This window comes from Ylistrum balloti, unplaced genomic scaffold, assembly GCF_031769215.1.
Source record: "Ylistrum balloti isolate Yb309-2 unplaced genomic scaffold, AGI_CSIRO_Ybal_v1 Utg371024, whole genome shotgun sequence".
Taxonomy (NCBI): domain Eukaryota; kingdom Metazoa; phylum Mollusca; class Bivalvia; order Pectinida; family Pectinidae; genus Ylistrum; species Ylistrum balloti.
In genome coordinates, this window is record NW_026782569.1 from 12401 (window position 1) to 29098 (window position 16698).

The following is a 16698-nucleotide window of genomic DNA, read 5'->3' on the forward strand; positions in this document are numbered from 1 at the left end:
ATTTCTCTATAACAATATTCAGAACCAGTGCCTTTGACCTCATTCTTATCCCCTGTCACATTCAGAATTCCTCTTCATAACCTATATCATTCAGTACTTTTGCTTTATCCATAACTCTTCGTTTTAACTAATTAAATAACCTTCCTTTAAACATCATTCAATACCATTGTTTGCGACTTCATGTAAAACCTTTCCATTTCTTGTTTACCTCATACAAAACAAAATTCATTGACAGACAATTCCAAACCCCTCTCTTAGACCTCATTCAGAACCCCTGCCTGTGACCTAATTCAACATCCCTGCTTGATCTAATTCATAATCCACTTTTTAAATGGACTCCAAGGATGACCAGTTGCCATCAAAACTCCTCGTATACACGGTCGTTTCGTTCTTGTTAAAAAAAAAAAACAAAACAAAAAAAAAAAAAAAACAAAAAAAAAAAAAAAAAAAAAAAAAAAAAAAAAAAAAAAAAAAAAAAAAAAAAAAAAAAAAAAAAAAAAAAAATAGCTTATTTTTTTAGGAACATGGCATTATTTCATTTAATTGATCAAGATCCGCATGGCGGACGTCGTTGATACATTAGAAGACGCTTACCTTATACAGGACGCTGTGTAAACGTCTCTCCTTATATTGCTCTCGTATAATCCATATTAGTTAATGTATAGTTCATGTTTTTCAAGAATTCTTAAATAACATCACAGACAGAGCCGGTGCTCCTTCAGCCAGAGTTATGTTTGAGTTCAGGCAGTAACTGGACGTAGCGAGAAACAGTACGTTGAACGGTTAAGAATAGCGATATTCCTTAATCAGAGGGGTTATTTTAGGAAGTTTTATGTACAAACATTGTTTATAAATGATAACTGTCATCGACTCTAACTGGAAAAATGTAGATCTCCAAGGTAACATGAATCAACGGACGCCTGACAAGTTATCTTTTCTAAATTTCTTAATTCCAGAACAACAAGAATATACCACTTGTCAACAAAATCATCATCTAAATCCAAAGTCAATAAAACGAGGACAAACTGATCACTCCTGAAAAAGCAACTATGAGAATAAGACCATTTATTCCGGATGAGTTTTTTCAACAACACGCGCCATGTAAATCTGTTTTAATCCAAGTTACGTCACATTCCCAAATGATATCACTGTAAACAACAACAGGAACCATTTGGCAAATGTAAACTAACGAGTATCAAACACGTCCGACTTCATATTGCACGTGGAAATCGAATATATTTCCTAGTGGGATTACAATAGCGACCGTAAAACGTCCCCATTATTTTTATCTACCTGCATTTCTCCGAAGCATGTGTGTTGTTAGTTTGTCTGCTAGTTGCCGACATCTTGCATGAAAAAATGTGAAATTGAGATTAGCCCCTGAATAATGAATCAAAAAGACCCACCGTTAAACTCAAGGAAAATATTGGAGAACGCTTCTATGAGGTGAACTGAGAAAGGAGTCAACTCCATCGATGTTTGTGAAGGGTGAATGAGTCTTTTCTTTTATCGACGACACTCGCCAATAAATATGATCCTTTACATAAAAGTGTCAATGTTTATGCTAGTAGATGCATTTTCTTTCGTTAGGTTATATGTCGAAATATTTAGTTTAAGTCTTTAAGTTTAACTTATAAAAAACGTGGATATATAAAAATATCATGATTTAGTTTCCATTTTTCATATGAAGTTTTCATTTTAACCTCGATTCTGTAAAGGTGAAGTGAGAAATGAGAGTTTTATAAATACAAATGTAGCAAATGAAATGGAAACTCGTGAAATATTATGTTAAACTGATAACTTCGATGTTTTCGTACGATTGATATAAAATACAAGGAAATAACATCATGTCAACATAATCAAAATCCAATCTTACATTCAATACATCTAGGTGAAATATGAACAAAAGGAAGATTTACACGGAGAATTCTTAAAACTTACAAGGAGAATAAGACCAGGTGTTCCGGAAGAGTAAGTGTCGTCTACTTAATCGACGACACTGCCACACCAATCCAAGTCACTCCAAGTAGGTAATGGCACAAGGTTTACCACAACAATCTTAATGACCATAAAACGTCCCCATAATTGTTGACGAAGATATTTTACTCAATATCTCTTCATTTGATAACTCACTTTGTACGCATCTATGAAATTATGGCGTCACAATTGAAACAATTGTTATAACCTGTATGACAATAATCACGGGTGCTACACACTGATAAAACAAATATGTAACAGAAGAGACAAAACTGGCTATATTTTTTGGTAATCAGATTAGCATTGAATCTGAAAACAACATCATCATAAATAGTATTTATATAAAAAGTACTGAACTATTTAAATATATACACTTTGTCATAAATTAGGGACTAACAATCTCTTAGACTGGGCCTAATTTTGTTCGCTATATTTAAGGAAGATATTCAATGGGAACAGCAACAAAACTTTACAAAGTCTATAGGGAAAGAGATCTACAGAACCGAAAGTGAAAGTAGGAGTGTCTTTATCACTTTTTGTAGATGTAGTTTGTAGTCTGACCATTCGAAGTTCCACTAAGGACATGCAAACGAAGTTTATATTTTGGAGGAAAACTTTCCCAAACAGTTACACCGCCACCACCATCATTGTGCCTATGCTATACCGATGGATGTGCCGTATTTCTTGGTATCCAAACAAAAGTGCTGTCATTCGGACGTAGTAAAAGGTACTTTTTCATTCGAGAAGTGGCCTCTTCGCCAATTCATTATCTGCCATATCCGGTGGTCACGTACCCGTTGCAGTGTTGTTTGTTTGTGCTTTCAAGTTAACAGACGATGTTTTACTGGTCTTTTGTTCCCATGCGAACATTGACATTCCCTGTCCTCTGAACCTATTTGCAGTGGTGAATGTGGCTCGCCTTGCCTGTCTCCACGAAAGTCAATTTTCTCTATGTATAGTCTGCAATGTCCTGTTTATTGTTCATTAACAGAGAAATGACAGAATGGTTGACATTAACAAGGCATTCGCTTTCCTGTATGCCATACCATTTCAGGGGCTTGCAATGTTTCAGCATTTGTTAAGTTTTGACGTTCAGTTATAAAATACCATCTCACTACATGCATGATGTACTAGTTATATCTGTACAAACTTTGCTTAAAGTGTCAAAACAAACCTTTTACGTTGTTAGAGTGCGGGATACCTGAATTTAATCCTCCTTAAGTTTAGTGTATCGCCTGGTGACATACGTCTCCAAACATGATAAGGAGACATTGCAAGGAGCAAGACAAGGTTTATTTTCACAAAAGGAAAATTAAACTTTTTCTTAAAACATTTATACTCCAACTGATGGTCCCTAACTTATGTATAAGTGTATGTATTCAAAATACTCAGCAACTCATCAATATAACACAATCGTTATGTAGATATTTCCCTCGCTTTTTCCCGCCTTGTACGTTCTGAGATAGACATGATAATTCATCATAATACTGAATGGATTTATGGTTTGCTTTTGTAAGTGTAGACATTAAGTAATTTCGATATACACATTCCTTCAAGTGTTTACCTGTTGTAGAGGACGATATCGGGCAGCCAAAGTTTCGTACATGGAATTCTCAATACTTCTAGTCCGTTATAATCCGCTGGGTCCCAGGACAGCTTCTCGTCATGCCATTCCTGTTATACAAATAATGATAGGTTAATTAGGAATTTACATCACAAAGGAATCGACACTGCAGCTAAAACGTACTGATTTGTGAATTATTAAGAGAATTCAAATAATTGTAATACTAATATAATGCATCTATCTCTTCTGAGCCATGATTTTGACTTTTGGTTTTACACTTGATTCAAATTAACCGTAACGCCATCAAAATACTATCTACACATTCCTAAAATAATATGACACACATACAGAATAAACAGCTTACAACAAACATGCATTCCTGCATTGGAAAAGATCCCATTTCCGTGTACGATATGGTGCTAAATGTTTACAGTGCTCCTTAGAGTATTTAATAGATTTAATGTTATTAACAAGGTTCCTATTTTGAGTACATGAGACGGATTTGATAAGACTTAAATAACATGGCAGGTGTTGTAAATAGACCAAGAGAGGATTCTTTTTGTCAGACAATATTTTTTGACTTATCTGTCCTTGTGCTATTTCGATGGCTTCGCGTAAATCTTTATTTTGATCATATTAACCCATCGTTTCAAGTTTTTTTTTTTAGCGATGTCGCTGTTGTCTATTTTATTTTGTATTTCGTACACTTTCATTAAAATGTCAGAAAATCCAACAGATCTAAGTTTGACAAAAATAAACATATGTTAAAAACTAATTGATAATACATAAAGTACGTATTACACAATTTTAATAGACGAAAATTATATTATTGTTCTTTAATTGTAACATAGATCCCGAAGGTGTGCAAAATACTAGGCAGATAGTAAGTTTAGTCTTACCTGGTCAAGCCAGACGTTGATGGTTAACACTTGATTCCGTTCATCCTGTAACAATATATTAGCAATAATCAACGTAGGTATCCAGACACTTTAAAACTCCAGAACATGCACTCGCGTTTATGATTAATTGAAAAACACGTTCAATACTAACATGTACTATGAATAGATAATTTTGTTTTTCGTGCAAGAATGAATGCAATTTTAAAAGTTTCAAAACTACAGATGAAACAGGATTATGACAGCTGAATTGATTTCCAAGAAACTAGATACAAAGCAACAAATAATCTGAAGACTGTATAACAAACCTGTCATCCATTTGGTCTTTAAAAAACTCCAAAACAGACAAATATTCTACAGTATGAATGTCTGACAAAGGTAAATGTATATGCTCCAGGCTGGACGTAGAAGGAATGTACATGGTCCCTATTATTCAAAGGCTGAGTAGAGACAGATAGTAATTAGTGATTATTTTCCCCCAAATATGAAACAAACCAAACTGAGGCCATTCTGAATCATTTCAAGGCTGTGTATTCTTAAGACAGGTCAGATTGCTATTTTTTTGTTTTGATACTGAGTGTTAGTTTTGCTTTGAACGCTCTATTTAGTTTTATTTTTTATTCTTATTTAGCGACCACTGGTAAATTAAGACCGATTTGTCTTTTTTTCAGATCATTTATCAAGAGACTATTTAAAATATCAATCACGGACGGTTAGCAAATGTAAAGCATTATGAAATACCCTACAGACAAAAAGAACAGTCATCGTATTTAGCTCTATTCAATGTAAAGCTTTTAAACCTATCGAATGACAACTAGCAGGTGTTGTATTGAAATATATTACTACTGCATCATGCAATATTATGCAACGCCAAACGGGGAAGAGATATCGTTAGTTATTGATGCAAACAATAAGGCATTATATTACAATCAATTTTCTGCGTGACATAAGCATTATGTACAGTTGGCCAACCAGAAACGAAAATCAAAACCAACCTTAACAACCCCCTCTCTCCAATTCAAAAAACGATATAAATACATACTGAAATGGTTGCCAAAGTAAAGATGATTATTGATATATAGAGGATATTAACACTTGATTGCAATATTTTGTTTTGAAAGTGAATAATGTTTGGTCATATCTCTAATTAAACTAACAGTAAATCTCTACTTGAAAATTAAGGGTATTTTGTATTTACACTTTTCTTCTGTAAAAGAGTCAAATTGCAGAACGTGAAAATTAAATATATATATATTTTTTATTTCTCACAGTCGCCTTCTGATATTTAAATCCCTGGCGTCATTGACAAGTCCTATAAAGAGGAAACAGCTGTATTGTGAAGTTTAATTAATCCATTTTGTGGCTATGTTGTTTAATTTGTGTGTTTGTGTGTGTGTGTGTTGCATCATGCTATTCACAGGCAAGCCTTTCATACAAATCACGGATTACATTTCCAAGGCTGCAATATTAAAATATCATCATCAATGCGTTGTGAAAACATCATATGATGTTAAGATACATGTTAGAACATAAGTGAAGATCAATGTCAATTAGTTAAGATAAATGTGAGAGAGAAATGTTTCTATAATATTTCGATAAATTCTAGAAAATGAATTGATGAATGTACAGAAATATCGGTATTATATAATGCTTGGTAAACGATTAATGAATGTGAAAGTTAATGGTGACGAAATTCAATAAATGCTTAATGATCTTCAAATTAATTCTGGCAAAAAATGAGAATTTTTGGCACAGAGTTAAGATTAATTATGATACAAATTAGGGATGGAGTTAAAAAATGGGACAGAGTTACAATAAATTATGAGATAAAATTTAGGATGAATTCTTAAATCAATTAAAGATACATGGTAAAATCAGTGTAGGAATTACTTCTAAATGTTTTTGAAAATGCTAATGATTGCATTTCAGTCGAAAATATTTGTTTATTTGTGTTAATAACGAGCATTCCACTATTTGAGAGAAAGAGAATAGCATTACCTATTTATCATCCTCCGCAGACAGGAAGCAAATTGCATTGTATAAAGAAATAGCGCCTGATGAATTCTACACTCTTTGATGCATGTCTTGGAACTATGCCAAGTAACCAGTCTGTCGTGTGAAGCAAGTATTATGACTCCTACTAACACGGTAAGTAATGAACCACAATAATATTTTCTCCCAAAATAGATAAATAATGATAAAACATCATGATCATGACAAACAAGTTCTCATTTATATAACCTCACTTACTGTTTATATTGTTAAGATGCACATCTTTTATCAATCAATCGATAAAAAACAAATATTACTGAACTTGTGTCAGTATTGAACCCCACACGTTGCGTGAGCTGCATTGGAAACATAGATTAACTTTAAGTGCTATATCGGAAAAAAAGGATGTGCTCTGTTTGTAGACTGCGTTTATAAACTTAAACATAGAAGACAAACCAGACTCTGATTGGAACTGAAATATGTCATTTACTTAATTAACAAATGTTGACCGAAAAAAATTAAAATTACAATTTTCTGTTAAGTACCTGTACAGTTATCAACTGTACTCATCGTTTCCCAATCAGAGATATTTTAAGAGTATACTCAGGGCTACAAGGATGGGGATCAAATTACGCCGCCATGTAGCCATATATACAATTGGAAATGTCTGGCTACATCTCCCATTCACATTTACATTATTGTAGCATATGATCTGTTTTGCTGCTATAGTGACTTGACACAATCGTCCTTAAATTTAAAAAGCTACATGTACACTTGAGTAATTATTGTCAGGCTTTCATAGATTATAGTTATAACATGTTTGTACGTCTGACTGTAGAACCTCGAGGAAAAAATCTTGTGTCGGAATCAATATGTACAAATCGTGTGAGTTCCTTTTTCCTGTACCGGACATTGTCATCAAAGATAATGTTATATAAAGCGAATCGGTTATAAAGAGCATTTATGAGATTTAAATAATGTCATACCAAATGTGATATAAAAGGTATGACTCAATTGTGCTTTTAAAAATGTCTTTATTGTGTTGGTCTTTCCTTGTACTTTTCCATGACCATCCGTGAAAACCATTCTTTAATTTATATATAGTGTCCGTGTAATTGAAAGATTATTTGTTATAAACAAAAGATGTGATATTAAATGGGTGCAGTAGAGAGTTCGATATTAAGCGTTGCCATGGTACATACTTCAACAACTATCTAAGCAATGAATGTTTGCAATGATGTTGGTATATACACATAACTCCAGTTGTTAAAACTGACAAACGTAAAATCTTCATCCTTGTTATTAAAATCCATTTGAATACACCATCTTAGATCAATAATATTTGTTCAAACGAAAAATCCGTCTAGATATCATATTGAAAGCAATGAATGTTTTTATGGGAATAACTGTAAAACTATTTGGTGAACTATTTCTTATTAATATCGATATTTCAAGAAACTTATTTTGCTTAACTTTACTATTTCACTCTTTTGAATAATTAAATTTAGTTGTATTACAATTACATAAATGACGTTATCAAAAACTCACAACATTATCTACACGTCTTACTGGAAGAGTTGTTTATGTTTAACGTCGCACCAAGAGCCGCAGTAACTAAATGATGGTCTTCCCATGTATGCAAAGTAAACTCATTTGTTGAGCGTGTGTGTGAGTCTTCCTGAAACTGAAGTCGATAAATAGAGCATCTAAACTGAATTGCAATGTGTGCGTATGTCACAAAATATGTGTTAGGAAATATACAATGTGTATGTATAGGCTGAATCGGATATTATGATTTTGTGATATAAACCGACTATGTTATAATAAGCGAACGTGAGGTACACGTGGATAAATATATCGAAATTGTGTCTATCAAATAATGCCTTTTCATTATTGTTGATAGGTTTATTTCCTACTTCTACAGATATTGACATTCTAGCATCAAACATGTATAACTTAAGTGGAGAATGGCGGAGTTATCTCATTCTTGTAATTACTTGCACCGGTTTCGTAATAGCAAAATTGCTCTACAAATTTTAGAGTGAATTCACTTAACCGTAATTCTAACGACTTCATAGCACTCATCTTAAGTGTAAAATAAATTAAGGAATGATCTTAAGATGATACGCACGTGCTATGTAACCATAAATTTCAGATTAAAAGAACTATTATTTAGATTTATGAGTAACTTTGAATAGTTTATACTGTGATGAACTACATTGCCTTTGTACCTTAAGAATCAGCGTTTGATTCTGACTTTAATATCTAGGTTCACGTTTTTTAATGTTTCAATATCACGCAATTCATGTGATACAAGGTCGACAACAACATGATTTTTATACATGTAAGTGGTTCCTCCCCAAATGGACTATATATTGCAAAAGCCTCTATGAAAATGCACAATATGAACTAACAGCGGGTCATTTATGTGTAAGAGTGTTTATTTTAAAGAAAATAAATATTCTTATCACACTACATCTAAACAATAGAATAATTGAGAAAACATCTATCAAATGTTTAAAGTAAATAAAAAAAAGATGTGTTGAAATGTACAAGCTTCTTAAAAAGTGAAAAAAAAGTCATCTATATGTCCATATCTTATAACGTGAATATTATTGAACTGGGAAGAAAAAAAGTCTGGCATTATGATTGGACCATTTGTTGGAAGACTACATATCTCACAGAATCTTTGACTACGTCATAGAGAGTAAAATTAGTAACTAGTTGTTGATGTTTGGGAATTCAAAACATATTTCTGACAGCAAAGGTGGTAGTGAAATACAAAAGTGCACGAAGGTTTGGTTTCAGATTGCTAAAGTAGATCACACAAATAAACTGTGACTACCATAAACACAAGAAATTGGCCCACAGTATGTATTATATCTCGCCGTATGTTACAGAGAAAGCGAGAATGAAGTTTCCCACAGCATGGATGGGTATCCACTGTAATTTGATTTAGACGAGAAGGTCTTCCAAGGGAGAACGCGTCAGTGATGATTTAGACCAAGATGTAAAAACCGCAATATATATCGTTTCATCTTATTTATGTATAGTTAATGTAATAACGTTTTCTTTTATTTCGTCGTAAAAAGTACATTATTAATATGTAACAACAGACTATTATACCCACAGGCGGCAAGTATTAGAAGAGTATGTCGGCTGATTTTAAACCAGTCTCATGGGCCCTTCATGAAGAATGAACTAAAGATAGGATAACCCACAAAGAAATGATCAAACAAGTCAAATGCTTTAATAATGGAGGCTAATTTGTGGAAAATGTTATAATCCATACGGTTAGTGGGTTCTTTTTACGATGAATTCGCAATTTAGTGTTCATTAAATATATGAGGCAAAATTCACAAATAACATTTGTTGCTTTTTGCGTGTTGTAGATATTGGTTTCAACATGATATCAGAGTTTCATACTGATATGATACTATTGAACAATTAGATTTCATCGATTAAATTCTCAAACTGAAAAAAAATGAAATAATACAGTTTGTTGAATGCCTTGCAATATGATTATCTAATTTAAGAAAAGGTGCTTTCTTACAGGACCGAGTACTGATGAACGACGATTATCGATCGGAAGGGATTCGGGAGTTTTCGTCATAGTTTTTCAGCCTCTTTCACAGTTCCGCTTCCTCCCGATCACTTCGTCATTCAAGAGTCTGGTCAAACACAGAGCGGCGTTTTTGTAATTCCGGTTTCAGTTACTATGTTAATACCATGATAGCAATGCGTGTTCGATCATTTCAAATCCGTGTTTCAAAGCAGTGATAGCTATATCTACAACAATTAGTATATATTAAAATAACCTAGAACAGAAGATGATGAAATTATCCTAACGGATACGGGAAAGGAACGTATGATTTCGTCGCAGCCATATTTATAAGATCGTGTGTGTTGTTGACCAATGGAGTTGTCTACCAGATCATGGTATAACGCGTTTAGACATAACAAAATCACATCATAAACTTTGTCCAGAAAACGAGACTACATAATTTTGAAGTCACTCCTTCTTCTGATTTGTTCTCGTTTATGTAATTATCATAACTCTGCTATCGTATTGGAAGAATTTTTTTACGTGCAACTCAAATCTGTACATTAAACAATGTTGAATACTATTAGATTTAAAGTATTTTAGAGTTTGAATAACTCCAATATCTCTTTTTATTATTTCGATTTAGATTACAATATAACCTCGTTTTAGCGAACTCTATTTCTCGAAGACACTGTTTATTTCGAAGCATCTTATGGTTTCACACTGAATATTCAAGCTCAAATGAATCGAATGCTTGGATAACTCGAAGTTTTCCCATTGTCTCGCTGACTTCGAGATAATGAGGTTCGACTGCATATATTTTTTCTATTTCACAATAAAACTGAATATGAAATATCTTATGCCAGCAGCCCTTATTTGACCGCTGAAGGATCGTCAAATTGTGTCTATTGTTAATATGAATACAAGTTAGGTGACAGATAAACAGAATGACCTCATATCAGAGGATGAACATATACTCCTGTGAATACAGTCCAAATCATCACTGAGTAAATGGGATGTCAAAAAGCAAAATGAAAATAGAAAACTTACGACATCAAATATCTGTGTGATGGTAAGTCCGATCTTGACGTTAACCGGATGTGACGCATTATAGACGGGTCGTGTTTTGTTATTATAAGACCTCATCAGGATCATTAGAAGTCTTTGTTCATCGGTCAGTCGGGGGTTTGTTTCCTTCAGGCAAGATTCCATAGTCTCGTTCTTCGTGTGAGCTGAAAAATAAATGTATGGACAGAATCCGATATTTATTTACACAAAACACGAGTTTGTCTGGACGCCTCTGGTCCGTTTGTTAACGTTCGCCATTTGTTCCTGAAAGGCAATTAGGCGGCAACCTAATGGACATGGCGTATTATCGTAAATCAAATTAGGAATAAACGCAATAGATTTTTATTACTCAAAGAACTGTATTGTACGATAATTTTCTTAATGTAAAATAATTAAATAATAATTTTACGGATTTAATGACTCCATGAAGGATACTTTTTTCATAAATGAAATAAGATAATGAAAACACTGATGAGAAATAGACAAGCGCACAACAGTGCATGGTGATGATTAATGCTAGATTCTAAAAGTACAACTTCAAAATGCAAGGATTCTATGTCTTATCTTCGTACCGTAATATGTGACATTTATTTGATGTACAGGCTCCTTAACATCTAGTAAAATGGTGCTTATTCAGAATTTATGTTCCCATGTTCTATTTCTGAAGAGTCGATCAAAAACTTGATTTATAGGAATATGTTTGATTTTTCCACATGTTCGGTATTTCTTTTCCACAGAACATACATATATCTAACGCCCAGATGTGTAAGAGCATGATCGTGTGGGAGCGGAGAGATTTGTTATTAAGCTGAAACAGACGCTTTACTCAATATCGTCCCGCAAACTACAGGTCTATAAAATTCAGAAAATACAACAGACAAGCGTTTTGAAAGACACAACTGTTAATACATATATCTATTTTCTGTTTGTTTGTTTTTTCTTTATTTTTCAATAAAGCTAATTATAAAAGCAAAGATATGGATATGAATTCGTCTTATTCGAATTTGTGTGTATGCATAAGCCAATTTGTATATTTCCGTGTTGTAAGGTCTCACTGTCTCGTACCAACGCATATTTTAAATGAATAAACCATGTAAATGGTACATGTATTTGATGGGAAAACGGTGACATTTCATCTGTTTTTATTGAGAGTACAGATCTTAAGCAGACAAATAACTAATGCCATAATATGTTATTTACTATTTAAATGGGCGTGCATTTTCAAGTGATTATTGTACGACATTATCAAAAATGTTTTCTAACGAAACTATGACAAAGTTATTTCCAGTCATACTCGTTTTACAAAGGACGATGATGGCTGTCCAGACATTTCTTGCTATGTGGTACAATAGAGTACTGGCGCTAAGTCTTCAACTTGAAGGAACTTTGGTAATGTTTTAATCAAGAAATATATAACCATTCATAAAAAGGCCTCAACCAAATTGTTGAACAATAAACAACTCCTTTCGTAGATATAATAGTACGGTTTCCACCTAGAGAATTCCTATTTCCGTAACTTTTGGGATATTGTTAAGAAACAAAAATCAAAGAGACGAGGCGTTTTATAATCCAGAACTGATAAAATTTTCGAACATAGAATCAGAGGAGCACGTGCTGTTATAAAGCCATCTCCTTTTAAGTCAACACATCAATGCACAGATTTTTGCACAAATTCGTAGTTCAAACGCCGATGAAGATTGCAAGGTATATATTTTCAAACAAAAACATCAGATTTATGAATTAAGTATAACGGCATTTTAATAAAGAAAGGGTTTAACGACAGCTAATACTTTTTGGCATCGACTTGCTCTGGGACAGTGTTTGCAATCCTTTTATGCATATAACGTAAACAAGTGTGTGGTTCTTGTGGCATATCAGCGAGTACATTGTACTAATTATCACCCGACATAAGTAAATATAACGATTTGTGAGAAATTCTGCTAAATCGTAAAATGTCCGATTGTCTGGAAATAGGAAAAAAAAAACACTTTTTGACTTTAAATATGTTCACAAACAAAATGAGAGCGTCAGATACCGACAACTTCCTGGTAAATCTGACCGAGTCACACAGGCACCGCCGTCACTAATGTCTACTTTAGTACAATTTCAGTTTGACTCCGCGTCATTTTATTGGCAATATCCTGCCGCAAAAGGTTTTAGAAAAAAATTCTGACGTCATACTGTGTAGGCTAAACATAAATATTACAAATACCTTTGAATTGAAATAGCAAATTACAAATTTGGATTATATTCTTTTTTTGTTGTGGTTAAAACAACTTCATTTTGTTTACTTGTTGACAAATATGTATTGGCGGAAAGTCTTGAAATAATATTACGTTCTTTTTCATAGGACTACTGACACGAAACAACCGTATTCTACTTAACCTGCGTGAGTACTCCAACAATGTAAATGTACTATCTGTAAAAAAAGGTTGAAGTATTTTTATGGTGCTAGATAAAGTTTTATTTATTTCATTGAAAGCATACCATTTAAAAAAATTGTTTAGCCTTATCGTCTAATAGAGCCCATAAATTGAAAAGGAACATTAATTTTATCTTTATTAAACTACTCTCCCCTGTCTGATTTCAAGCTCGGCGCACTTAGCGACAACAGAATTAAAAAAAAAGTATTTTAAAAAAGTTGCAGGTAGCACAAGATACTGAGTCTTATCCTGAAGCCGAAGCAACAGTATTTCAGTACAAAATGCATTCCGAATCGTATTAGAAGCGCTGAACGCTCAATTGAATTACAGGAAATAGCATGAACCACATTAGTTTAATGCTGATATCTATATTTCTCTATGTGTTACCTATTTGGTAAAAGCAAAATAATTATGATAGAAACTTGAAGTTTGAATGCAATTATCTGGAATAACTCTAAGGAATTATAGATATCATTACTGCATTTTGAAATTGTGGGATGTTGGGTTTGAGGGATTACTAGTGTAAAACATTACCGGTGTCACTGTAGCATCATCTTCTCACTTATTTGCAAACTCAACCTTCATAAATCGGCGTGTTGCAGGAAAATCGCAGATATCCGTATGGACTTAAAAAGACTTATTTGTACCACATCGTAAATAATTTCAAAATATCTCCAAGTTAGTTTCTGTAGGTCACCAAAACAGTATTATCTGAACATAGATTAAGTTTCCGCAACACGGAAAGAGGACGCGAATATAACATATAACATTATGAACACCTAATGCTTTCTGTAAATCATGCATTATATCTAAAATTTGATGGTATATTAGCTAGATTTATTGTAATGTATCTGTCTCTTGCTACGATTACGCATTAACGTTGGTGTTACTGTATCCAGGACCACGCGGTCAGTGCAGTCATATGACACAACATTGTCAAGAAGTCTAATATAGTGTTGCTTTCGATGTCTGCGGTACGGTGTGCCACGTGTAGAGTCATGTGCACGGTAGTACAGAATACGGACACTCATTGACATTACAGAATGGTCCGTGAAGTTGAAATTTTGATGTAAATATTAATTCTTTTCACTGCTTATGACGATGCATACATTGCCTGTCATTTTGTTTCACAAACATAAATTAAAGCACACAAAATCACATTCAATACCATAAACAACAATGGTAGTTTAACAAGTTGATTCATGTGATAATTTTAATGTAAGTAAATGGAGTCAGTACTTATCAATAACTTCTCGTACCAACGAGAGTCAAATGTGACTTAAGTTTTGTTCACATTAATTTCACGTTTGATTCGTGTGCGTTTGATAGTATGATAAAAAGAACGGAAGTTACTTGGTTTTCACAGGAACACTTCAGTGCAAATGTAGATATAATGATTTACCGGCTTAGACGTCCCATTAGCCTGACCAAACTTACCTGACTTTGCGGCCAACAAACACACTGCGACAAGTACCGCCACCTGTCGTGTTGTGTGTTTCGCCATGTCCGCACCGACCTTCTTGCTACGTCACTTCCGCATCATATTCAGTGGGCACTGATGCCGTTCTGTTTATCTTCTCATCTCTTCCAGTCATTCAGTTGCACGAAATAGGCAAACATTTGCTGCATGTTGTTCGCATCATAGTCCTTTAAAAAAGCACACAAAAACAATCCTGTTTACACAAACAATACTTTAAGCAGTAACAACAATAATATGTGTTGACAACCACAGCGTAGTGTTGAACAATCCAATACAGGTAATGAAGCTAGATCACGTGTTAAACAGTGTTGTTACAAGTCACGTTGATAAGAGACTGATCAATGCTGCAGTTTTAGCTACACAAAGCATACAGGAGGCAATCTGTTTTCATATTGCTTGCTTCTCTCAGTTTAAACTTGTAGTACCTGCTCGTTACTTGTCAAAGTACTGTTTATATGTTGATACATTTAACAATCACTTAGCTCTGTTTTGTATGACTTATACTCAGGTATAAGCCGAATACAAGACATTAAATCATCAGATGTAGTGTTTCGATTAATTTCATGATTTAATCCGTATTGCGATTTGTACATGCACGTTATTATTTCTGATTAAATAGGAAAGTTATTTTAAACAAAGAAAGCAAACCATCCTTCTAAAAAAGCTTCCTTTATCATACAGTGTGGACATGTTACCGCCAACGCTTATACTAACATCTCATCTCCCAGTGAATTCACCTCTTGTTTGGCACGGTGTGCTAATGAATGCGATCAGAGAACACTATGCTAAACGCAGGCTTTGCTGTTTTCACCAGCTCTAATTGATAACACCATTTTCATATGATGTAATTTTGAAAAAAAAATAGTGATACACGCCTTAACATGCAGTTCTCCTCCTCCTGGATCATTAGGTAAATGTGTTTTTTCTATTTGGTAAACAACAACGGAACGTATATTACAAAGTGCCCTGTGTTCTGGTGCTAAATCCTGTTAATTGAATTAACGTATTGACAGTGTAAACAAGCAAAAAGGTGTCCAAATGTTCAACACAAATTCTAAACACTCTATGAAATAAATCCATGAAACATTTGACCGACAATGCCTAAAACATTCACAAACACCGAATTAAGCATTTCTGTGAAGTAGATTGAAAAGAAACATCCCATAAAGCTGTACACTACTGCTGAAAATAGACCGAAATAAGCGTCGTCTTTCTCAATAAACGTCATGCCGTATTACTGAGCCTGTATATAATCACTGGCCAGCACCATAGTAATATTTGTTCGATGGCCACAGCACGCGCCTCAAGTCATGCTCTCGTGCAGATGAACGAGATACTGTTCAATTTGCTACAGTGCTAGGGCCTTGTTACTCCGACAAGGTCGAAAAATCAGAAATGATTAACTGACATTGAATGAAGGTCAGCGTGGAGTGCAGGGAAGCGTAACGATGTAATACAGTTACCGGGGAGAGTCTACTCTGCTAAGCATGCTCTTTTGTTCATCGTTGTTTTTGCCTCTATTTCTTTTAGTTTTTTTTTAGATATATTCCATAAACGGAATATTGATGACGTTCATTTTAAAAATATTTGTATTTTTCAAACGTTATTTTCCGTCGTTTTAAGTTTTCTCAGCGTTGGTTTTGCATTTACCATTTACGTTTCTTTCTTCTGTTTTTAGGGGTCGGATAAAAGATTCTTACCTGAGATATTATTTTAGTTGCATGTTTGTGACCGATCCCGAAATTTACAATAAA

The 16698-nt window shown here is 33.8% G+C and overlaps 1 protein-coding gene across 1 annotated transcript in view; it reads right to left on the minus strand.

The window, feature by feature from the left end:
- Positions 1–16698, minus strand: part of LOC132560159 (neuronal acetylcholine receptor subunit alpha-10-like) — a 34320-nt gene that overhangs the window by 6534 nt on the left and 11088 nt on the right. Inside the window, exons 2-5 of the mRNA XM_060224811.1 lie at positions 14902–15111; positions 11024–11205; positions 4441–4485; positions 3542–3651 (exon numbers count right to left, since the gene is read on the minus strand). Of these exons, the coding sequence (XP_060080794.1) occupies positions 3542–3651; positions 4441–4485; positions 11024–11205; positions 14902–14968 (404 nt within the window). The 5' untranslated portion in view covers positions 14969–15111. The remainder of the gene's footprint in view (positions 1–3541; positions 3652–4440; positions 4486–11023; positions 11206–14901; positions 15112–16698) is intronic.